Genomic DNA, 25,358 nt, shown 5'->3' with positions numbered 1-25,358 from the left:
AAAATAATCTTTTAAAAATAGCAGATCTACAAGCTCACAACGTGTTGTGAGCTTGTAGATCTGCTATTTTCACTATTTTTGAAAAAGGCCTTAAATGGTTAATTCATGTGCTTTTTCCCTTCCTACAAATGTGTGCTGCGCTGCGAGCTTGTAACATCTGCTATTTTTGAACATTTTACAAAAATCGTGATAGTGTGAGAACTACTGATTTAGAAGGCATTTGTAGAACTTTGCAATGCAACATTGGAAGGAAATAAATTCACCCAGCACCCCGACTCCCGGATATGTGTTTGCTATACAGCAAAAGGCAGGTCAGAGATGGGTCTACCCGTCCCCCACTCACTACCTGCAGCCACACTCGGCTACCTTCATCTCCTCGTACAGGTAGCGTATGGTGAGGCGACCGTTCTCCTGGTACATGACGGTGATGGGGTCTAGTTTGATGGGGACGCAGCACGCCATGTTGGCCTTCCTGGGGTTCAAGATGTTCACTAGAGTCTGGATGAGGGCGTGCTTGGACGGCGTGGACTCGTCCGTCAGCGGGTGGTAGCACAGGCCGCGGCACTCGAAGGCGTCGTACTCGGGGGGCGCCACAATCCAGCTGTCCCAGCCGATGTCCTTGAAGTTGACCTTGAGCGAGGTCCTCCGGCAGTACTCCCGCTCTGCCTTCCTCCGCCTCCTCCGTCGCCTCGGGTGCAGCAGGGCCTCCTCCGGGAGCTCGTTGGGGAGCTGGCCTCCCTCCGCGCCGCCCCTTTCTTCCCCTCCCCCTTCTCGCCAGTCGGCCCCCGAGTACAAGATGGCCGCCTCCTCGTGAAGGATCATCTCTTTCAGTTCCTTCTTCTTCTCTCTCCTCCTGCTCCCCAGGTCGTCCGAGAAGACTATCAGAGCGGCCGAACTGTTGTCTCCGATGGACGTGCTCACGTCTACACAGGCTGAACCTCCAGACGGTCCACAGTCCTTACTGTCCACCACCACCTCAAACTGGTTCACCACAAGGCCTGACTTCACCCAGCTCTGAACGGCTCTGGTCACATCGAACATCTCCCACGAACTATGCGACCCGGCAACCTCCTTCCCCTCCAGCAGGTGCGTGACAGGTTCAAAACCCTCGTAATCCACCTCATAGACTTTGACGGTGGCCTTGGACCTGGGATGGTGCCCGAGGAAGAGCCGTAGTTCGGCGGCCGTGACCTTCTCGTGTCCTGGCAGACTGACGTTGAACAGCAGCCTGTGATTGGATCTGGTCCCATTTCTCGATGAGTGGCTGATATCTGTTGGGAGAGTTAAATTACATCATTTTATTTATGTACTGGATCTTTGTCTTTTGCTGATTTTTTTGTTTGTTTGTTTCATCTCCTATCTTGATACCACTAGCTTGTTATTTTGTGTTGTAATAATATACTGTAGCTCCAAGATGGGAGTCATGCAACTTGATCTGATGTAAAAATAAATATATTGTGCTTTTATTTGAAATCTTTATTTAGCTGGGGACAGATACCTAATAAAATATCATCATATCTTATCTTATGTGTTGTTATTGTAAACCCTGTTTAAATCCTGCCTGCCAAATTTCCGTCATGAGAAAGCTACAGTTTGAATTTCACTGAATTAGCAATTCAGACTGCTGGGTTTATTAGGAAAAATCACACAGTTTAATGGTTATCTATATAAAGGACGTATAGCATTGACATATACTTAATTTCAATGTGGTTAACATCTATCATGTTAAATATGTTAAAGTAATGATTCCTGCCTCGGACACAAAGTACTGCTGGCTGTCTCATGAGGGACAGCCAGCAACCTGCTATACAAAGTGTATACTAACTACACGATAGACCAGAAAATTAGCAGTATGTAGACCCCTAGTAATGCAGTGGAATGCATCCACTTCCCGGTGAAATAGAAAACTATCAGTCATATGGGTTCTTTTCACCCAGAGCTGCTCTGTACGTTGGAACATGTACCTTGTACCGTGAAGCTCCGTATGACATCAGACTGTGGTATGGCGGTGCTGTTGGAGGCATACTTGTTGTACAGCTCCATCATAAACTGAGGAGGGTGAATCTTGGCGTTGTCCTGCGGAACGTCTGACAAGTTCAGCTTCCTCAGAAAGCCCTCCTTCATGGTCCCCAGGAGGGTCTCCAGCCGGGAGCTGGTGTCCTCCTCCTCCAGGAGGTCCTGCTCCAGGAGCTGGGATTCGAACAGCCGCCCTTCGTCGGAGCCCTCGCTTTGAACCTCGTTATCCAGAGGCTTACAGGTGCACGAGCCCATGGACGCCAGCAGGCTCAGGCACATCTGGAAGAGGAACGTTCTGGAACACTGCATTTTGAGCCTGTATTTACTGTATATTCCGATAGATTGAGCTGATGTTGCGGTCCTGACAGATGTAGGCTTTTTTTTTTACCTTCTGCCTCCCCGATCAGCTATCGTCCACAGGGCTTCAAAAGACTGACTTTAGCAGGGGATGACAAGGTTTGGAAATTGGAATCCCCTATGCAAGGGACACAGTCCCGAGGTCCTCTCCCATGATCCCAGAGTAAACAGGGGACTGGTGTGGACCAAAATAGTAGCCCATTCGTGCTTATCTCTGCCATTGATGCCTTCTTTCGGGTTGTGTTATCTTTAGAAGGCTGGCTGCTAATGAAGACACTGTAAACACTTGACGGCGATAATGAGGGGAAACGGCGGAAACTGTGAGGTTACTGACAACAAGACACTTTGTTACGGCTGCGTTTCCCAGCTCGCTGGGCGGGTGAAGCCAAACCCGAAATGGCAGATGCTCCAAGAAATGCACACAGCATTCCTCGGCACATGCATCACAGCATAGCTGTGATACATGTCAGCCGTGTTCCTGACTCCCGTCCAAACATCAGTGTACATCATGTCACCATGGGTTGAGATATCAAGGGCGCTTTTAGGGTGCGATATGACGTCAACCACGATTACTCTGATATGTTTATAGGTATTACTGCATGAAGACCTGTGTCCCTATTACTGCATATCTGGTACTGTTCTAGTGAACCGCTTATGTACTGCAACTGCTGCTGCTACTTTTAGCCTCACCTTATGGCTGCACCTTACTGTATGTACATACTTGCTACTACATGCTATTATGTATATGTAAAGCCTACTATATATTTTTATCATTTGACCGGTTTCTATCCTGTGCTTTTCTCCTCGCTCGTCTTCTGTCTCTATCCTTCTCCCTTTTCATGAAAACTACAAATGAGCACTCATGAAAGTTCACACACTTTTTTTTTTACACCTATAAACATGTGATGTGACAACAAAGTTGTTTGGTGTATCTTAAGTAATCAGAACCTAGAAGTAAGAACTATGAAGTATGCAGTGAAACTGCATGTGCGTGCGTCCATGTGCGATTGAACTTGGCACAGGGGAGGGTGATTACTGGCACACTGGCATAAGTGTGAGAGAGATTTCTTTTAAAATAATGTGTATACATTCGGAAAAAAGAAAAACAATCTGCAAGCTCACAACGAAACACATTTGTGACGTGAGTGCTAAAACAAGAAGGTTAGACAGTACCCCAACAGTTTCATTGTGGGCATGAGATCTATTTAGCCACTGCCTTTTCATCTTATTATAGACCCCTAATTCAAATAATGCAAAGAGAATAAGTCAATAGTTTAATATGTATAATTATGAAAAAAAGTGTAATGTACATCAAACAATAATAAAAACATGATTTATGATTCACATACTGATGATTGCACTTGACTTGATTTTTTTAGCATGGTTTTGGGCAATGGTTGAAATTTCAGTTCCTTAGTTTAGTTCCTTAGTCTCAGTTCTCTGACTGCTGGAAATGTCTAGTCAAATGATGTGTGGTTTGTCCACAAGTGTCTTTCCAAGTTCTCTTTCTTCACCATCAGTGTGCAGTTCTTGCTGATGAGACAAATACTTACAGTAGAATAATGATGAGAGAGCTCTATCCAGTTCCATGTATGATACACAAATACATATGGCTGAGATTTCAGTTCCCTTTTCTCAGTTCTCTGTCTGCTGGAAAGGTCTAGTCAAATGACTTATGGTTTGTCAGAAAGTGTCTTTTCCAGTTCCCTTTCTTCACTTATTGTTGCAATTCATTTTCCTATGAAAAATAATGTGTTATAACTATGTCTTTTGTCTCATGAGGTCTGTTTACAAACTCATTCAACTGATGTCTTGTCTCATTAGATGTGGTTGAAAAAGTAGTAGTAGCTTAATAAACAGGTACCACACATGTACCTTTGATATGCTGCCAGGGTCAATCCTGTGTTAATTCACACTGCCCCACTCATTTGTTAGTTTCAAGAGTTGTGGTTTCCGTTAAGGTTAACAAGTATTCGATGTTGATGAGAAAGTACCATGCATGGTGGTGTAAGGTATGCCAGTGGAACAATGAAAGAATTAAGGCAGCTATTAGCAAACATTACTTCTAGCTGTCTGTCTTGTCTTGCATCCTCACCTGATGCAATCATGTACGGGTACCAAAACAACACATCTCCTGCAACATATTAATGAGCATGTCATCTCGACACTTTATGAGTCACCAAAATCATTCAAACAAATTATTTTTAAAAAAAGATTGTGAATATTTATGATAGATTAACTTGTCATTATAACCAAAATACAACGTTTGTCCGTGTACGGACACGTTGATGACCCCTTACTGTATGTACATACTTGCTACTACATGCTATTACGTATATGTATACTATATATTTTATTATTTGACCGGTTTCTATCCTGTGCTTTTATGGGACACATAAATAGGGACACAGTAATAGACCTGTGTCCCTATTACTGCATATCTGGTACTGTTCTAGTGAACCGCTTATGTACTGCAACTGCTGCTGCTACTTTTAGCCTCACCTTATGGCTGCACCTTACTGTATGTACATACTTGCTACTACATGCTATTATGTATATGTATAGCCTACTATATATTTTTATCATTTGACCGGTTTCTATCCTGTGCTTTTCTCCTCGCTCGTCTTCTGTCTCTATCCTTCTCCCTTTTCATGAAAACTACAAATGAGCACTCATAAAAAGTTCACACACTTTTTTTTTTACACCTATAAACATGTGATGTGACAACAAAGTTGTTTGGTGTATCTTAAGTAATCAGAACCTAGAAGTAAGAACTATGAAGTATGCAGTGAAACTGCATGTGCGTGCGTCCATGTGCGATTGAACTTGGCACAGGGGAGGGTGATTACTGGCACACTGGCATAAGTGTGAGAGAGATTTCTTTTAAAATAATGTGTATACATTCGGAAAAAAGAAAAACAATCTGCAAGCTCACAACGAAACACATTTGTGACGTGAGTGCTAAAACAAGAAGGTTAGACAGTACCCCAACAGTTTCATTGTGGGCATGAGATCTATTTAGCCACTGCCTTTTCATCTTATTATAGACCCCTAATTCAAATAATGCAAAGAGAATAAGTCAATAGTTTAATATGTATAATTATGAAAAAAGTGTAATGCACATCAAACAATAATAAAAACATGATTTATGATTCACATACTGATGATTGCACTTGACTTGATTTCTTTAGCATGGTTTTGGGCAATGGTTGAAATTTCAGTTCCTTAGTTTAGTTCCTTAGTCTCAGTTCTCTGTCTGCTGGAAATGTCTAGTCAAATGATGTGTGGTTTGTCCACAAGTGTCTTTCCAAGTTCTCTTTCTTCACCATCAGTGTGCAGTTCTTGCTGATGAGACAAATACTTACAGTAGAATAATGATGAGAGAGCTCTATCCAGTTCCATGTATGATACACAAATACATATGGCTGAGATTTCAGTTCCCTTTTCTCAGTTCTCTGTCTGCTGGAAAGGTCTAGTCAAATGACTTATGGTTTGTCAGAAAGTGTCTTTTCCAGTTCCCTTTCTTCACTTATTGTTGCAATTCATTTTCCTATGAAAAATAATGTGTTATAACTATGTCTTTTGTCTCATGAGGTCTGTTTACAAACTCATTCAACTGATGTCTTGTCTCATTAGATGTGGTTGAAAAAGTAGTAGTAGCTTAATAAACAGGTACCACACATGTACCTTTGATATGCTGCCAGGGTCAATCCTGTGTTAATTCACACTGCCCCACTCATTTGTTAGTTTCAAGAGTTGTGGTTTCCGTTAAGGTTAACAAGTATTCGATGTTGATGAGAAAGTACCATGCATGGTGGTGTAAGGTATGCCAGTGGAACAATGAAAGAATTAAGGCAGCTATTAGCAAACATTACTTCTAGCTGTCTGTCTTGTCTTGCATCCTCACCTGATGCAATCATGTACGGGTACCAACACAACACATCTCCTGCAACATATTAATGAGCATGTCATCTCGACACTTTATGAGTCACCAAAATCATTCAAACAAATTATTTAAAAAAAAAGATTGTGAATATTTATGATAGATTAACTTGTCATTATAACCAAAATACAACGTTTGTCCGTGTACGGACACGTTGATGACCCCTTACTGTATGTACATACTTGCTACTACATGCTATTACGTATATGTATACTATATATTTTATTATTTGACCGGTTTCTATCCTGTGCTTTTATGGGACACATAAATAGGGACACAGTAATAGACCTGTGTCCCTATTACTGCATATCTGGTACTGTTCTAGTGAACCGCTTATGTACTGCAACTGCTGCTGCTACTTTTAGCCTCACCTTATGGCTGCACCTTACTGTATGTACATACTTGCTACTACATGCTATTATGTATATGTATAGCCTACTATATATTTTTATCATTTGACCGGTTTCTATCCTGTGCTTTTCTCCTCGCTCGTCTTCTGTCTCTATCCTTCTCCCTTTTCATGAAAACTACAAATGAGCACTCATGAAAGTTCACACACTTTTTTTTTTACACCTATAAACATGTGATGTGACAACAAAGTTGTTTGGTGTATCTTAAGTAATCAGAACCTAGAAGTAAGAACTATGAAGTATGCAGTGAAACTGCATGTGCGTGCGTCCATGTGCGATTGAACTTGGCACAGGGGAGGGTGATTACTGGCACACTGGCATAAGTGTGAGAGAGATTTCTTTTAAAATAATGTGTATACATTCGGAAAAAAGAAAAACAATCTGCAAGCTCACAACGAAACACATTTGTGATGTGAGTGCTAAAACAAGAAGGTTAGACAGTACCCCAACAGTTTCATTGTGGGCATGAGATCTATTTAGCCACTGCCTTTTCATCTTATTATAGACCCCTAATTCAAATAATGCAAAGAGAATAAGTCAATAGTTTAATATGTATAATTATGAAAAAAGTGTAATGCACATCAAACAATAATAAAAACATGATTTATGATTCACATACTGATGATTGCACTTGACTTGATTTTTTTAGCATGGTTTTGGGCAATGGTTGAAATTTCAGTTCCTTAGTTTAGTTCCTTAGTCTCAGTTCTCTGTCTGCTGGAAATGTCTAGTCAAATGATGTGTGGTTTGTCCACAAGTGTCTTTCCAAGTTCTCTTTCTTCACCATCAGTGTGCAGTTCTTGCTGATGAGACAAATACTTACAGTAGAATAATGATGAGAGAGCTCTATCCAGTTCCATGTATGATACACAAATACATATGGCTGAGATTTCAGTTCCTTTTTCTCAGTTCTCTGTCTGCTGGAAAGGCCTAGTCAAATGACTTATGGTTTGTCAGAAAGTGTCTTTTCCAGTTCCCTTTCTTCACTTATTGTTGCAATTCATTTTCCTATGAAAAATAATGTGTTATAACTATGTCTTTTGTCTCATGAGGTCTGTTTACAAACTCATTCAACTGATGTCTTGTCTCATTAGATGTGGTTGAAAAAGTAGTAGTAGCTTAATAAACAGGTACCACACATGTACCTTTGATATGCTGCCAGGGTCAATCCTGTGTTAATTCACACTGCCCCACTCATTTGTTAGTTTCAAGAGTTGTGGTTTCCGTTAAGGTTAACAAGTATTCGATGTTGATGAGAAAGTACCATGCATGGTGGTGTAAGGTATGCCAGTGGAACAATGAAAGAATTAAGGCAGCTATTAGCAAACATTACTTCTAGCTGTCTGTCTTGTCTTGCATCCTCACCTGATGCAATCATGTACGGGTACCAACACAACACATCTCCTGCAACATATTAATGAGCATGTCATCTCGACACTTTATGAGTCACCAAAATAAAATCCAAAAAAAATGTGAATATTTATGATAGATTAACTTGTCATTATAACCAAAATACAACGTTTGTCTGTGTACGGACACGTTGATGACCCCTTACTGTATGTACATACTTGCTACTACATGCTATTACGTATATGTATACTATATATTTTATTATTTGACCGGTTTCTATCCTGTGCTTTTTCTCCTCGCTCGTCTTCTGTCCTTCTCCCTTTTCATGAAAACTACAAATGAGCACACATGAGCACATGTGTGTGTGTGTGTGTGTGTGTGTGTGTGTGTGTGTGTGTGTGTGTGTGTGCGTGTGCGTGTGCGCGTGCGTGTGCGTGTGCGTGTGTGTGTGTGTGTGTGTGTGTGTGTGCGATTGAACTTTTGAAGCAAGGTAACTTCAATATTTTTTTTCTTTCAAGTTGAACAGGTATTATGTTGACAAGAAAGTCTTGGAAACATTACTGTCATTCCATGTGTAGTTGCATACAGCAGGTTGGCTGGAACAATGGGAAACAAAACAGCTACACGATGAGTGATTAGATAATGAAGGGCACGTTTGCATTTAAAAGAATGCAGTGGAACTAGTTTGATGATGTGTCCCAGGGGTAGGCAACCTTAGGCACCGGTGCCAACATTGGCACAGGGGAGGATTGATTACTGGCACTCTGGCATAAGTGTGAGAGAGATTTCTTTTCAAATTAAATATTCAAAAAAAGGTTTAGTGTTAGTCAGTTAAATGAGTCTAATGATCATTACATCCTGATATGAAAGAAAATATTTCTAAAGGAGAAAAACAAAACAAAGGTTGTTGTGTATGGACATCAAAATCAGTTGGAAATATTTCAAATTAATGTTGTCATGGCACACTGACTATCAACAAAATGAAAACATGGCACTTCGGGCTCTATTCAGAGCCAGATTTGAACAAACCACTAATTTAGGATTTCGGACTAGGCAAGAGGCGTTTCCCCGCAAAATTCGGTATTCTATGGCACCCCCCTCACCCGCCAAACACCTGAGCTACCCGTTACATTATGCATAGGTGTGGTTTGGGCGTTACAATGATAAAACCAATCACCGTGCCAGAAGCCATTGCCTTTAAGAGAAGACTGCGCTAGCCGTCATCCCGATCCAATATATGCTCTAGCCTATCTACCTGTCTGCACTGTTGCCTGGTCTGATTATTATAAGCCACATTGGGCTTGTTTTCCTTCTTTTTTTTTATTTTATCCAAATACATTTTTATATTAATTTGTAGCCTATTGTGTTCACAATAAGCTTGTCATATTAGTCAGATCCGGAATAGTATATGAAAGCCATTTAAAATATGTATACTATTGGTACACACCGGCTGCTCCCAAATAATTAATTACATCATGTTGCGACAACGCTCCTACGTGGTACACAGACAAACAGTAGCACATGGGTATAATAAATTGGACAGTTTTAGGAAAGTTCTATAGCCTATGTACTCACGTTGGCTGTATTGTTCTATTTCCATCATTCTAATGGATTCCAGGGGTGTGTAAACATCTCTGTAGTAGCTCCATAGTTTCCTCTGAAGTGACGCAGTTAAAGTTAACTTACATCCATATTGTCCCCGTTATCTTTCATCATCCACCTTTGTTCAGTAATCCCGAACAGAGCTAAACTTTAAGTTTACATCAATCAAAGCCTCTCAAACCCAGACACATTGCTGCGATGCGTATGTGCGTCGCCTACCCAAAATAACAGACATACAAGCTATCAACGGCGCTGCGTCATGTCGTGTCGACAGTTACAGATCTGTTATTTTGGGCAGCATACAATGAGGCGCGCGCGCGCCACGGAGTAGCCTATCACTAAACCAAAAACATTACATTACGTGGTCAACAACATACTAGACATGTAACTTGCTTGGAGCTTTTAATGCAGTGGTTCTCAACCTGTGGGTCGAGACCACAATGGAGCACCCAACGCCTGGCGAGCTTGTAGATCTGCTATTTTCACAATATTTATCTGTGGAACCGAGTCAAACAAAATGGGGGGGTCCCCAGTTCAAATATGGTTATTTTGGGGGGTCATGAACGTAGCGTTTGCATGGGAGGCGTTGTGAGCTTGTAGATCTGCTATTTTCAAATAGCTGATGTATATGTTAGAGTGCTCATGTGGCCCATAGTCGCTTGACTCGCTTCTTTTGGGCTGGTTTTCCTAGACCTGGTTGCTTGTTAGTTGTTTTTCCTCACAACACTGGCACTGATGATAACTAGACGGCAGCCGTCATAGAATCAAAATGACCCCGCTGGGAGTGGTGGTGGCGTTTGTGGTAGAGTGACCATGGGTTTGTATGAAGAGAGATAGCGCATTTGCGGTAGAGTGAGCATCGGTTTATATGAAGAGAGAGAGCACATTTGCGGTAGAGTGAGCATGGGGTTGTATAGAGAGAGATAGCGCATATGCGGTAGAGTGAGCATCGGTTTATATGAAGAGAGAGAGCACATTTGCGGTAGAGTGAGCATGGGGTTGTATAGAGAGAGATAGCGCATATGCGGTAGAGTGAGCATCGGTTTATATGAAGAGAGAGAGGCATTTGCGGTAGAGTGAGCGAGCATGGGTTTGTATAAAGAAAGAGCGCATTTCACACACAGATCATTCATATATTACCAAGATTTAATGAGAAATAAGGCTTCTTTAGAAAAATGACTGACGGGCTGGGCTGGGTCTAATTTGTCAATTATTAGTCGAGCCGGGCTGAAATATTTAGGGGATATGAAAGCTCTAGTTAGTAGTTTGAAGTGCTCATGTGGCCTTAGAGTTGCTTCTTTTTGTTTTCATAGACCTGCGACTGCGGTTGCTTATTTCTCTCCAAGGCTGGCAACACGGCTCATGGTCCAACGCACAAAGCCATTGTAGTGTCTGTGTGCACTTGACGGGTGATTTTATAAACCAGCGGGTGCTTCTAGAATCCACTATCCCCCGTCCCCAAGCCGTACCCATGTGTGTCTGTAGAATTGCAATGTGGGGGATATAGCAACAACACGCCCACGGGCACACCTCCACGCGCAAATAACGGCGTCGGCATAATGGTGACGGGTAGAGCAGGTGCTAGAATAACCTATTGGGGCGGCGCAGGTCCATTATCCCGATTTAACGGGGAATTTTTGGCCTGAGAATGGGGCCCTTCATGTCAAAAAGGTTGACAACCCCTATATCCTCACAGGCAGCCGAGAGAGGGCCTGAGAGTTGCTGGTGTTTCTACTGTGGAGCTATATCCTTCTTTTCTCCATTTTAAAATACAAGACAGCCCAGAAACAGTTTAGCTCGAGACCCAAAAGAGAAATCAGATGTTTGCCCGGGACCCAAACTAGTGAAAATAGCAGATCTACAAGCCCACAACACGTCGCTTTGCGCCACATTGTGAGCTTGCAGATCTGCTATTTTGTTTTCCAATTTAGGGATTTTTTGGGATTCTTTTTTATAGTATTCATGAAATGGAATTATTTTCATTACATTATTTTTGAAAATTTGTTTTCAACTCATGAAAATGTGTGCATGCATAAGTTACTGTATGCCTTGCCTTGGTCTCAACAGCAACTGTTTTGTGTGTGTTTTAAAAGGTCACAGCTCATGGCCATTGTTTGGACTTCATGTCAACTCTTGCTGTGTGCTTGCTGAACTAGTGCTGCACTTTAGCTCCAACCTCAAAAGAAATTATTTGGAAGATTTACATCTGGCTCTCTTCAAGCTGTCACATTGTATAAGGAATGTGCTGCTGACTAGTTGATGGAGAGTCTCGAGAGTTTTTTGTTGCAAGATACTAAAACATGGCCAACCACTGCTAAGAAATAGTGCAGTGAAGTTGTCAATTTATCCATTTGTAAATCTCTGAGGATTTTACTGTGAGTGAAGTATAGATGGCGAGGTAAACGCATGAAAACAGACTTCTATCATGACTGCCATTAGCGCTAATGTAGGATGAATGTATGGCAGGAGATATAGGCTACTGTATGCTGTGGTTATGTAACCACTGCACTGTACAGTACTGTAATATAAATGCATATGTTATTATAGAGACTATTAAACTACATCACTGATTCTGACACCCAATCTGATGTGCATTAGGCCACGCCACGGACCCTGTGGCCTGAAGACACACTGTATATCTCTGGACCCCAATCTAAGAAATGTTTTATCGTTGGACATGATTTGTTCCAATGTGGTCTGTCATTTGGCCTGGAATCCCTTTACTGTTATAGAGATAACAGTGAAACTCTGATCAAAATAGACATTCTTGGACGTTCTATAGTTGTATTTAGTTGGTGTAGAGGTAATAAGGTTACCGGTAACTATCAATCATTAAGCTGAGGACCCCCTGGAAGCCCCTTAAGGACCGCTGGGCATCCCCAAACCCCACATTGAGAACTACTGCCCTACACCACATCATGTGTGGTATTTCTCTTGTTGTTGGATAGTTGGGCCGGGCCTCATGTTAGGCTTCATTTATACCAAGTTATATCTCCGTTCATAATTTGACGCACAACATGTTCGACAAGCGTCATTCGTTCGACGGGATTAAAACAAAACAAAAAAAACATATTTTCGACATATTTTCAAAGTGAAGTCACGCTTCAGCCCCTTTTTTTCTCCAGCCGAAAATATGTCATTTCACAAGTGAAAAGGTCAAGCAACAAAGTGTAAAATTAGCCTTCATTGCCGTGGTGGGAGACCAAACTCAAACCAGACGTCAGCGAGCCTGGGGACGTTGGCCCGCACAGTGGATGCCTCAGCGTTTCATTTCACTCTGAGTGTACCAAATGGAACCAAATGGACCCGTGAGGGTCCATTTGGTTCCATTTGGTGCACTCTCAGAGAACACTGAGGATCCAGCCTGATTTAACTGAAATTGACCCTAAGGGGCGACTCTTAGGGCCTTATCGTGCTCGCCGCCTTACCCCTTATATGCCTAAACATTTTTGCCAATTTTTTGCTATGTTGAAAAAGACTATTTGAACTATTTTAAAATGTTTTTCAAAACAGTAAAACATGCCTTAAGTTTAGGCATAAGGGGTAAGGCTCCGCACAAGATACTGTGGGGCCCCTTACGCTCTCACGCTTAAATGAACACCAAGAAGATCTTTGATTTCCCTCTCCGTCTCTCTCTCTTTTTTCACACAGTCTCTCACGCTGGCTTTCATAAAAACGTCTTTATTGAGGAGCTCTCCCAGGCCGTCCAGAGCTTCTTCTCCTCTGTGGAAGTCAGTCGGCGGTGAAAGACAGAAACAATATGTTTCTGCTGGCAACGGCGCAACATAGATTTGATTTCATGCGGGGGTTAGGCAGCAAACCAAACACAGCACTGTGGAACGCGCTGAGAAAGTCATGTTGCTGAACGCCTCGCGTCCGGTTGTGTTATCCAAGATTCCTGTGTAGCGCTACTGTACCCATTCATTCTCCATTCACATAAATGCCTCTACTGTAGATGACTTTGTGTATAGGCCACAGCTACTGTATAGCCTATATGTGATCGGTGGTGGAGAGTATAAGTCCCCTTTTTACTCAAATACCGTACTTCAGTACAGTTTTGAGGTATACTTGAGTATTTCCATTATTTAATAGCTATTGTTTGCAGCCAAATATTGTACTTTTTACTTCACTGCAATTATTTGACAGCTTTAGTTACTAGTTACTTTGCAGAGTTTGATTATATACATTAACTGAGACATGGTGACATATTATTATGGGGAACAAAAAGTAATTCATATCAGCCCTATACTTTTCACCAGCTGCAACATTAAAGTGATGAGTATGCAATGCATTACAAATGGTTTACAGTCCAATAACATTATTGTGAACTGGCCGTTCTGTATTATGAGTAGGCCTAATTTTATTTGGTACTGTGTAAGTATATGTTGATATGTTCGTACTTTTACTTGGGTAAAAATTGTAAAACAGGGTTTAAATTCTAACCCAGTATTTGTACATTGTATTGTTACTTTAAGTCAAATAAATCAGAGTACTTCTTCCACCACCTTACAGTATGATAAATAAATAGATAGATGGACTGATGGATATTCACAGTACATTTTGACTGATACATTAACAGTGCTGCATCTGCCACCGATACAAAATTCATTCACGATAAATGCAAAAATAAGAAAAACATATTTGTGGATGTAATGTGTGAACAACTCAGTTTATTACCATACCTCACATCCAATATTTATGATTTGTTAAAGCACAAACGATGCTCATGAAACTGATGAAGAATCTACATGTTACAGCTCAGCACACTTTAGTCATAGGCTAAAAAAAGATTGATGCTATAGAAATACATATTCAAACAAAAATGGAATCCCTTTTATTATTGTGTGCTGTAAATCTGATGCCATTACTGTACATTCAACAAACTGTAAACAACATCCTGGTCCATACTGTACTTTATAGGGGAAAGGCTGTAAATGATAGGCTTGTTCCTAAGTGTCTAATGTATACTTGAACTGAGGCAACCGGAAGAAGAGTGGGCCCTAAGGAAGAGTAAAATTGGCTATTTTTGTCCAAAATGTTAAAACATTTAATATTTGAAAAATGGTCTTAAGCAATGTAAAGTATATATGATGTGAACATGCACGGTACATCATTATCAGACCTATATTTATCCTTCAACTTCTTGTTTAAGCCCAAAATGACTGGCTATCACATGCAGGTTTTGTAGCAGTTTGTAGCAATTGTAGAAATATTAGACCTTAACTGTGGAATGTTCAATCATGTTCTAATCATATTTACTTTACATTACTTTAGACCATTTTCTAAATATCTTCTTTTTTCTTTTTCTTTTTTCAACAAAATAGCCAATTTTACGTGGAGGTGCCCACTCCTCCTTAGTGCGCACTCTTCCCGTTACCAGTCAACCGAGTCACTGGACAAAATATAATGTTCCAAAAGAGAACAGCAGGGGGCAGCCATGCACTGTCTTATTTCTCTGGAGTAGCAACCAGACTCCTAAAGAAGTCACATGTGATGCATTTATCCTGGCATCACCTTGCATCGGCTCTGCAGTCAGTTCTTTCTCTCAATGTTTATCACAGACGAAGTTGATACATTGTAAAACAACACAAACATTTCTCGAAAACCAACTACTTAGCAATGCAGACCAATCCTTTACATTTCCAACAGTTTAAAAGTGACTGAAACTTTGATATTGTGAGAGCAGCATTGATTCAGGAAGCGCGGCGTGTGTATGTTCATTTTACATTCACCTCTCAATAGATATCATACATAATCACAATAGTATATACAATGTACAAACACGTGAATAATCATAAAAAAAGATCGCAAAAATTCTATACGACCTCTCATGCATGTATAAAAGTTTCACCTTGACATACAAGAGACATTCAGCTACACCGGCACACATGAGGTGACATGGTACCACATATTTACAAAGTTATACTTATTTAGTTGTGTTAGCAATACTATTTACAAGATTATGTCTTGGCAGGGCAACCCTTTTGAGTGGAGTCACTGTTTGAGTCCATTGAGTCTCTGTGAGCAGTTTGTGGCGTAAAATCCAGTATTCACTTCTGGAATGGTTGAGAAGACGTAAGACGAGGTACTGAATGCAGAGGAGCTTGAGAGAGCTGAAGGCTTCAGAGTCCATCAAAGCTTGTAGCAGTCCAGGACGGAGTTCTTTGAAACGTGGACCTATACAATTGCCCTCTTCAAAGAGCCGGCCATTGCAATTGTCATCATCTCACAGCACCTTGGCATCCTTCCATTTTATCCACTCAAACCCTATTATACTTAGCTGACTCGCGGAGTTCCTCAGGGCTTTATACTAGGTCCATTCCTGTTCTCCCACCAACACCAAATCTCTTTGACGAAAACAGCTGATCTACAAGCTCTTGAAGATCAGCTATTTTTGCCAAATGCTCGCCCCCCAGAATAAGGATGCTAAGATTCATGTGGTTTGGACCTCCAGAACCATACACACACACACACCTGGAGCTGTCCTAGAATGAATCCCTACCGAGGGTCTTCATCCAGTGGGGTCCGTGGTGCACCATTTCCCTCTCAGCTCTGATTCAGTGAAGGAATACAAATAAAAGTTTACTGTCCACTTTTCTCTTTAAAAAACAAAACAAAAAACAAACCCGGAACTGCCGTAATGATGGATTTGACTCCTCCCCTCCCGTGCTGTCCGGTATGATGAGGCTCCACCCACCCCCTCCCCCTTTGCTGATTCCTCATCCTCTGGGGTCCTACCGACAGGCGCAGGTGTCCACCGACATGCCCGGATAAACCTTGAGGACCATGTTCCGGTCCGGGTCCAGGAAGAGAACGCTGAGGGGACTCATCTTGTCCGGGACGCAGCAGGGCTCCGGGACCCCGGGGACGATGCCCACCGCCCGGACAATGCTCTGGATGGTGGCGTGGTTGGAGGGCCGGACCACCTTTTTAGGAGAGAAGATGGTGAGAGAGAGACAGAGAATCCTTAGATCAGTGGTTCTCAAATCTTTTGCATGTCAAGGACCCCCCAAATTGATATGTATTTGGCCGTGGACCCCCATCTGAAAATGTTTCGTGCCAGGGACCCCCGGAAGAGAGGATTATTGTGTTAACAAAATTATTCAAACTTTTCCAATATGTCCAATTTAAAAAATACAAATACAAATAGCAGACTCGCAGCGTGGCACGCGCTATGAGCTTGTATATCTGCTAGATTTGTTTATAGCCAACGTATAAAATATGGATAAAGTAGTTAAAATGATTGCGATGCTGTATTAACACATTTTGCTGGGGACCCCCCCCTCCCCGGTGGTCCCCGGACCCCACTTTGAGAACCACTGGCTTAGATCGAACGTTTTAATGTCAAGGACCCCCGTAACTCTCAGAGTTGCAGACCTGTAAGGGTCCAATTGGAACAAGGAGCCCTGAAGGTCCCTGGACCCTACTTTGAGAACCACGGCCTTATAAAGTTTGAAACAAAGACACTGCTCACAAGAGAGAGTTATTTATTTGTGTCGTTAATGTACTAATTAAAGTACCTGGACAACACTGGAATATTTCAGTCAGTAATGAATGGGGTCTTTAATTTGTGTAGTTGCATTAATGCAGTATGATTGTGGTTGACTCCAGCAGGTTACTAAAGGGATAGTTCACCCCCAAAATGACTTTTTTCTATCGATTAGTCACCCCATCAAATTATTATAAATATTATAAATATTGGCTCAGGAATGAGACAAAGACCTAAAAATAACCATGAATTCAAGTCTCCATGGGGTGACTAATCGATAGGAAAAAAAGTCATTTTGGGGGTGAACTATCCCTTTAAACAATTAAACCTATATACTTAGTTGACCGGATTCTCCCAGGGATCTATACTAGGCCTCCTCCTTTTTTCCCTCTACACCAAATACCTTTGCCAAAAATAGCTGATCTAGCTCAGCCTGTAGGTCTACTATTGCTGCCAAATATTGGCTCCAGAATAGAGATGCTAGGGTTCAAGTGGTTAGACTAACACAATTTGAATAGGATATAATGAAGTATTGATAATCACACAGAAAAGATACAGAGCCATCCACGTCGTGTATATTATATTGCTTGTTGATTTTTGAAGAATCTTGATAAATCCTCTCTTACTGTATATGTGGTCCCTTGCACAACATCCTTTCAAATGAGGGTCTGCGGCCTAACGCGTATCACATTGGGGGTCCTTGACATGAAAATATTTGGGAACCACTGCATGACAGAGAACAATCCGTTTCCTAGTGGACTGGACTGTAAACACATAGAATTGGCTTTATTGTATGACATTTAAAAGTTATGGTCTAGTCTACTACACTACATCAGTGTTTCACAACCTGAGGTCCCCTAGGGGGCGCCAAAGATCAGCGCGTGAGGCCTTGTCTGTTTGGAGGTAGTCCAGAAGTTTTAACCCATTAAAACCGGGACAGCATCTGTGTCATTATCGATTTTAGCTGTATATCTAGCTGTATATCGTGCCACGTTATGAGCTGTAGATCTGCTATTTTTGAAAATCGTGGAAATTTGAGCAAATCTTTGAATACATATATATTTTTAAAGCAATCACTTTTAACTCAAATCTTTGCTTTTGTAAATATTTTGAGATGGGGGGGTCTGCGGCAAAATACATTTTGGGGGTCTGTGACATGAACAAGTTTTGAGCACCACTGATATAGCAACATAAGTCAACATCAGAACTGTTAGGATTTAGATGACATTTGTAGAATCGACCTCAGGTCTTAATGGGTGAAAACACGTTGCACAAAATCATAACTTGCTTTGAGCCTCTTTAACCCCTTGCATCCCTGTTTTGTCATCATATTGTCAGAAATAGTCCAAAATTGTGAAAGAAAATTCAAAAAAGTGTTGCATGCATGCATGCACGTGGGGGGTCTCAACTTTTGTCAGATGTAAGAATGGGGGCTCCAAGGAAAAAAGGTTGGGAACCACTGTAATCTCCAGCGCTGGCCTGAGGCTGATTCTACAAATGTCTTCTAAAATCCCCCAAAATTATACCCCTAATCTCAAAATATGTTGTTCCAGGGACCCCCAGAAGCAAAGATTTGAGTTAAAAATGTTCACTTTAAAAGAATATATATTCAGAGATTTGCACAAATCTTCACCAAAAAAAAAAGCAGATCTACAAGCTCATAGCGCAGCACGAAGTGACGCGCTATGAGCTTGCATAGCTGCTATTTTTTAATAGCCAAAGTATAAAACAAAGCTTTTTTAGCTCAAATCTAAAATGACACAGATGCTTAAAACGTGTGTTTTAGGAGCAGAGCAATGTAAAGCCATTCAGTCTGTCTGGACGGCGCAGTGGAAAGAGACACGAAAAGAGAGAGAGAGAGGTTTACGACAGGGTCACATGTGATCCAGTGATGATGTCACAACCAGATCTGTGTGTGTGTGTGTGTGTGTGTGTGTGTGTGTGTGTGTGTGTGTGTGTGTGTGTGTGTGCGGGCAGCAAATGAGCTCCCAGGATGCACCATAACTGAGGTGTTACGCAACCCACTACGACTGCAGGGTAGAGTTTCCGAGCGTCAACTCTGAGAGTGTGAGAAACTGATGAGTGGAGATGGTATTCAACACACTACAGAGAAGTTAACTTTTTTTAAATAAATTTTTGGGGGCTTTTTCTGTCTTTATTGATAGGAAAGTAGGCTGATAGAAAATGGGGAGAGAGATGGGGGGTGACTCGAACCCGCGACACGCTGTCAAGCTGGATTACCAGCGTATGTGGTATGCGCCTGGACCGCTGGGCCAGCGGGCAGGCGCCCCTAGAAGAGTTAACTTGATAATAAGCATTTTCTTAGGTTTTGTTAGTGCTGATTTATATATCGTAGGGAGACCTGGGGAAATTTAGTTTCAGCTTCACCCAGCTGATGGATGCTCAGATGGTTGTGATGAGCGCTCGGGGAGGAGCAGTTACGGGTTAAGTGTCTTGCTCAGGGACACTTCGACACATAGCTGGGGCTGGGAGGCAACCCGGGGACCGCCTGTTTCCCAGACACGACCAGCGTTTTACTATCACTTCGCAGTAGCGGGGGGCGGGGCCAGGAGGACAGTAGGGGTACGATTCTGTGCCTATCGGTACATAACTCGGACGAACTTGAGCCACGAGAAGCACCACCGAGCGCGCTAAAACGAGCGAGTTGCCGTGCTGAACGTTGGGACTGCGCCCCTCCATCGCGGTCCAAAACTATACTTTATCGGCGAAAAAAAGTAGTGCGCGGTTGTTGGAAAAAGTAACGTCTTAAGCGGGATTCATACCCGAGAGGCGTAGGTTGTGATTAACGAGGCAAGCCACTGACGCTGATACTAAGATTGGGTATTCGGGCTGAATTAGAATGTGACAACGCCCACCGTCCCCAACTCTTCTAATGTAGAGCGAAAGAAGCCCCGTCCGGGGCCCTACTGGGCGAGGCTACTGTGAAGCGATAGTAAAACGCTGTTCGCTTCCCAGACTGCCACTCTACCCATTCACATAATACATTTGTACCTAAATAAAATGAATCAGCTGGCTCGTTACTCACTTTCGGGATGGGGAACCCGCAGGTCCCGGCGCAGTAGTAGGCGTCGAACGCCTTCGGGGCCAACACCCACTCGCTCCAGCCGATGTCGGCGAAGTCCACCCTGAGGTACCGCCTGGCACACACCCGGGGCTCGCTCCACTGTCTCCTCCGGGCCTTCTTCATGGTCCTCTCGTCGAAGCTCAGCACCTGGGGCTTGCTCAGGCCGCCGCCGCCGCTCACGCTCTCCTGGCCCGGCTTGCGGCCGTGCTTGACCGCGGCGGCCGCCGCCGCTTTGGCCTTGGGCGGGAAATAGGTGCTCTGCCACAGCTCGTGGTTCTTCAGGCTGTTGAAGTGCACCTCCGGGAGGTCGTTGGTTTGGATCTGGTCCGAGGCGGACAGAGGGAGGTCTCTCCGGATCCTCGAGGCCGAGGCCGAAGCGGGCGCGTTCGCCAAGCGCATGCGCTCCTCCTCGCCGCCCGGAAAGGGCCCGTAGCGCTGGAGCGACACGGCCACGCTGTTGGGCTCGTCTATGACTCGGTCGTCGGCGTAGACCAGGATGTAGGGCAGGCTGGCCAAGGACGGCCGCTCCTGGCCGGGATGGGCCTTCGCCTGCTTCTGCTGGGCCTGCGATTAGGGTTGGAACGATGATCATGAGATTTTGGGTGACGATTAATTGCCGTACACATAATATGCGATTAACGATTTAATTGTTAGTTGTTGGACTTTGTAACATATCAATAAAATGTCCATTTCTGTTTTTACTTTTAGGCCCTGCACAAAGATTGTACAGGGCTGATATAACAAATAGCCTAACTTAAATTGAATAGGATATGACTGATGACTGGTAATAATCAAATATATAATGTACTATGGGCAAAACAGGTCATATATTTAATAATTAATAATTTGATAATAATTTATATATTTAAAGGTAGGGTAAACTTGATATTTTTGGGTACATTTTTTTTGTTGTTAAAAGGGTTAAAGTACCGGTACTATATTCTGATAGTAACCATTGCTACAGAGCCTTTGTTTGGTCACAGGGGTCTCTCCTGCTCTTTAGTAAACAGACTATAGTACATTTTCAGGTAGGTAACACATTTTAAGCCAATCAGGAGAGAGCACTGAAAATGCATTTTCTGTTTAATAAAGAGCTGGAGAGACATGGAGACTCCTTTTACTGAACAAACACTCTATAGCAATGAGTACTATCACAATATAGAGCTATTTAACACTTATTTTAAAGTTGTACAATGCAAAATCACAAATAACGATTTTTAGCAACCTCTGCTGGTCACTACCGTCACTGCATACAATTTCCCTAGTCCTCGATTACCCAGAATTCCATTCGTTTTCACCGGAAGCCGGAAGCGTTTCAAAAAGCGATCTTTTAATTGTTTTATACTATCTACGGATCGTTTCTCTTAGCCAGTGGAGCATTAGTTACCATGAGCTGTGCTTTCTTTTTCTGTTCTTTTTCGATCTCCCAAACCTACATTCTCTTAAAATCAGCGTGAGGTTCCTTTTTGTTAATTAGCGCGGTAGTTCCTGGCCAAACAGGAAACCGTTGCGGTAGTTCCTGAGGACGTCGGCCACGACGTCATGACGTTGGCCAGGAACGTCATTTTCCCGGGAAAGTCCCCCCCGTACACGTTCAATAGAAAATATATAAATAAAAGGCTTCCGGGGGTGAAATTCACGGAGTGGGTGTTGTGAAACTTTTGCCACTCGCAAAAGATATACAATTTAACTTTAGTTTTGTTGAAAACGTTACCTAGTATTACTTTAACAAAAGTAAATCACTTACCCTACCTTTAATAATTTAACTCATAAATATTCTCGATTTTTTTTTAGCAGATGAGTGGATTATGTAACTGCAGTGACAAGCCTACCTGCGATCTCACCAATCCAAAGTCAAACTCTGCGGCGAGCAGTGGCTCCTCCGCGTCCCTCACCCGCCGCACCAGGGCGGTGACGTCGATGACCTGCCACGAGCCTCTCTTCAGCGGCGACAGCGTCACGTTGCCCAGCGGCTCGGCGAAAGCGCCGTTCAGGGACGCTCCTCCTCGGAACAGCAGCTGCGGCGGTCGCGAGGCAGGAGGAAGGGCCGGGGGAGGGTCGTGCTCCACGCCGCAGGACGGGCTGTGAGCGCGGCGGCAGGGCCACGGCCGCGGGTGGTGCTGCTGGTGGTGGTGCTGGTGCTGGTGGCGGGGTCTCTTGTACAGGAAGTGGAAGGAGGCGGACAGGATGTGCTCCGACTCCTGGATGGAGGACAGGTTGAATCGGAACCATTCTCTGCCCTCTGAGGCTCCTGGTGATGTTGGAACACAGTTGAAGTGAATGATACGCTCAACACAAAAATGTTAGGCTAGAGAGAAAGGATCTGTAATAACACAACAAGACTTTTTTTCCCTTCTTTTTTTTCCCGTTCTCAATCATTTTCATGTCAAGGACCCCCACATTTATATGAATTTGGCCGCGGACCTGCATCTGAAAAATATTTTGTGGAAGGGACCCCATAAGAGAAGAATTGTGTCGTTAAAATGTTTTCAGATTATTCAAAAATAGTCACAGTATAAAATTGTGTTAAAAGTGGATACACTGATTTTGATGCTATACTGGGGACCCCCTCAAGGACCCCATGGCCATGGGGGTCCCTGACCCCCACTTTCAAAGTCTCCAGAGATTGGTCCGAGTGGTTAAGCCTCCAATCACCGAAACCTCGTGTTGACCTATAGGACCGATTCCCACTAGAGAGGAACCTTCACTTCTTACGCCTCCCCCTGTGATGTCTCTCCCCTCTCAGCTTTCCAAATCGTCTCCTTAAAGGAAATAATACAAAGGGGAGCCAACTGTCTGCTCGCCTTTAAATCAAAAGTCTCACGTTTCGCGGCTATTTATTTTGAAAACCATTTCTTCCCCCGCTCCCCAACGCATTTGACTGACACGAAAAAACAGACCTTTTCAGCAGCAGCAGCACACTCAGTCCGTGACCACCCCCACCCTCCCTCCCTCATCATCCACCCCATCCACCACCAACCCCCACCCCATCCTCCAGACCACTTCTCGGAGTTCAAACCTCTCGTCTCGCAGACTTCCAGTCCCAACACCACACAGCTCTCTATATACCGTCTGAAAGACAAACAGTGCCAGTGGAGCCGGCGTCCACTAGCGCTGCAGGTTTGGCTGCGGCCATATGGAAGTGCTTAGAGGAGAGGGCTCCTCTGAGGCGTTCCCGTGTGTCTGGGCGTGATAATAGCCTCTTGTCTAACACCTAGACTGCTGCTGCTACTGGGGAATTAGTAGTGCTACTCGGAAACTGCGCCCCTCCGGGGTCCACTAAATCACACAGCACTGACGGGGCGTGGAGGGGGAAGATATTTTATCTCATACACCGGTAGTAGAGAGAGAGAGAGAGAGAGAGAGAGAGAGAGAGAGAGAGAGAGAGAGAGAGAGAGAGAGAGAGAGAGAGAGAGAGAGAGAGACAGAGCGAGCATAGGGCTGCTTTATGATGAACTAAACACCTGCCTATGTGTGTGCAGTGTTCATAATTGTCCCAGTGATGAAATACTTAAGATAACAGCTTGATTAATAATGGAACCAAGAGGGTTTTTTTTCTCCAATTTGTGTATCCAGAAAGGTCTTGAGTCCAAAGCAGGACGCCAACAATTTTGTGTGCATTAATTAAGATTGATGGACATCTCTCTATATGACTGAATGAAAATCTATTTTAATGTTTTACGTTGAGGTAATACAGTGGTTCTCAAAGGGGGGGTCCCCATTGGCTCCTTGAGACGGCTCCAGGAGGTCCCCAGCAAAATGATTGATAGTTGATAGAACCAAATGGACCCTTTGGTTCTATACTGTTCTATCAACTCTAACAGTGTACAAATGGAACCAAATGGACCCATCAGGGTCCATTTGGTTCCATTTGTACACTGTCAGAGATATGGGGGTCTGTGGAATCATGCGTTTTGAAATTAAAAGATATTTTGAGAACCACTGGGGTAGAAACTTTATTATTGTGTGTCACTTATGTTTCGATTTAATTGAATACACAGACAGGACCCCAATGGAAACAAGCCATAGTGCTTTCTTGGGGTCAATCCTTTTAGCATCCTTTTGTACAGAACTGTACTTGCTGTCGCAAACTGTTAATAAAGTATTCAATCAATCAATCAATCAATCAATCAATCAATCAATCAATCAATCAATCAATCAATAAATCAATAAATCAATCAGAATGGACTTCTAAAAGATTTGAAAGCACTCACCAGGGGCAGCTTTGAAACTCCTCACTGTATTCCCGTCCTTCTGGCTGCTGCTGTGCGGCTCCTTGCTGTACTTCTCGTACACTTTGAACATGTTGATGGAGATCATGTCTCGGTGCTGGTGGTGGTGGTGGTGATGATGGTGTGCGCTCTGGCGCACGGTGGGGCGCACCACGCTTTCGGACACCACATCATCTTCTGTGGGTTTCACCACCTTACCACCACGGCACGACTCCAGCATCACCATGACGCGCAGGAGATGTAAAAGTTTGCTCGCCATGACTTGGATCTTATCGCAAAATTATTCCATCAAAAAAGGTGAGTTGGGAGTAGAAACAGTCAGGTTTTTTTTTAGGGGATGGAGAGATCAAGACAGATCAAATGAAAAACAAAACAATTGCGAGAAGATATATGTGTAGGACTGCAACATGAAACGTAATATGAACAAAATGCAATAAAAGTATGTATTATAAAAGACAGATCAACTGAACGATAGTTTTTTTTCGGTCTTCGATTCCTGATGATCGCTTTTTTTACGCACGGGACAACAACGGCTTTTTTACGCACGGGACGCCCACCCACACACACACACACACACACACACACACACACACACTCTGATCGTAAGCTCCTTATCCAGGTATAATCCGTGTGACGGACCCACGCACCCCACGGTTTACTCTACTGACTCCAGTTGTTTCTACAGAATCTACTACACACACAGTGTGGGAGGAGTGGAGCATGGGGACCAGGGGGAGGAGCCATGCTGCTTGATAGTGACGCCTTAGGAGCGCTCAGCCAATGAGATGCCTGCGGTCACCTCTGCAGTGGTGGGAAAAAAGTACTCACATTTTTTACTTAAGTAAAAGTATTGATACTTTTATACCTGATAAAT

At 43.1% G+C, this 25,358-nt stretch overlaps 2 protein-coding genes across 2 annotated transcripts; both read right to left on the bottom strand.

Annotated features, from left to right (window-relative positions):
- Positions 1-342: 342 nt before the first annotated feature.
- gdf2 (growth differentiation factor 2) lies at positions 343-2,325 on the bottom strand (the record flags this gene model as incomplete). Its single annotated transcript, XM_080454966.1, has 2 exons — positions 343-1,271; positions 1,965-2,325. 2 exons carry the CDS (start codon positions 2,323-2,325, stop codon positions 343-345), a joined length of 1,290 nt encoding a protein of 429 aa, XP_080311092.1.
- Positions 2,326-14,386: 12,061 nt separating this feature from the next.
- On the bottom strand, positions 14,387-25,126 carry LOC308104151 (growth/differentiation factor 10-like). The gene is made up of 4 exons (XM_080454470.1): positions 24,467-25,126; positions 22,085-22,503; positions 20,214-20,816; positions 14,387-16,604 (listed from the first exon to the last, which is right to left on the bottom strand). Exons 1-4 carry the CDS (start codon positions 24,741-24,743, stop codon positions 16,413-16,415), a joined length of 1,491 nt encoding a protein of 496 aa, XP_080310596.1. The 5' UTR covers positions 24,744-25,126; the 3' UTR covers positions 14,387-16,412.
- Positions 25,127-25,358: the final 232 nt, after the last annotated feature.

This window comes from Gymnoscopelus braueri (assembly GCF_963280865.1).
Source record: "Gymnoscopelus braueri genome assembly, chromosome: 17".
Lineage (NCBI taxonomy): Eukaryota > Metazoa > Chordata > Actinopteri > Myctophiformes > Myctophidae > Gymnoscopelus > Gymnoscopelus braueri.
Note: the sequence above shows the minus strand (reverse complement) of the source record. Positions and strands in the feature narration are given on the sequence as shown.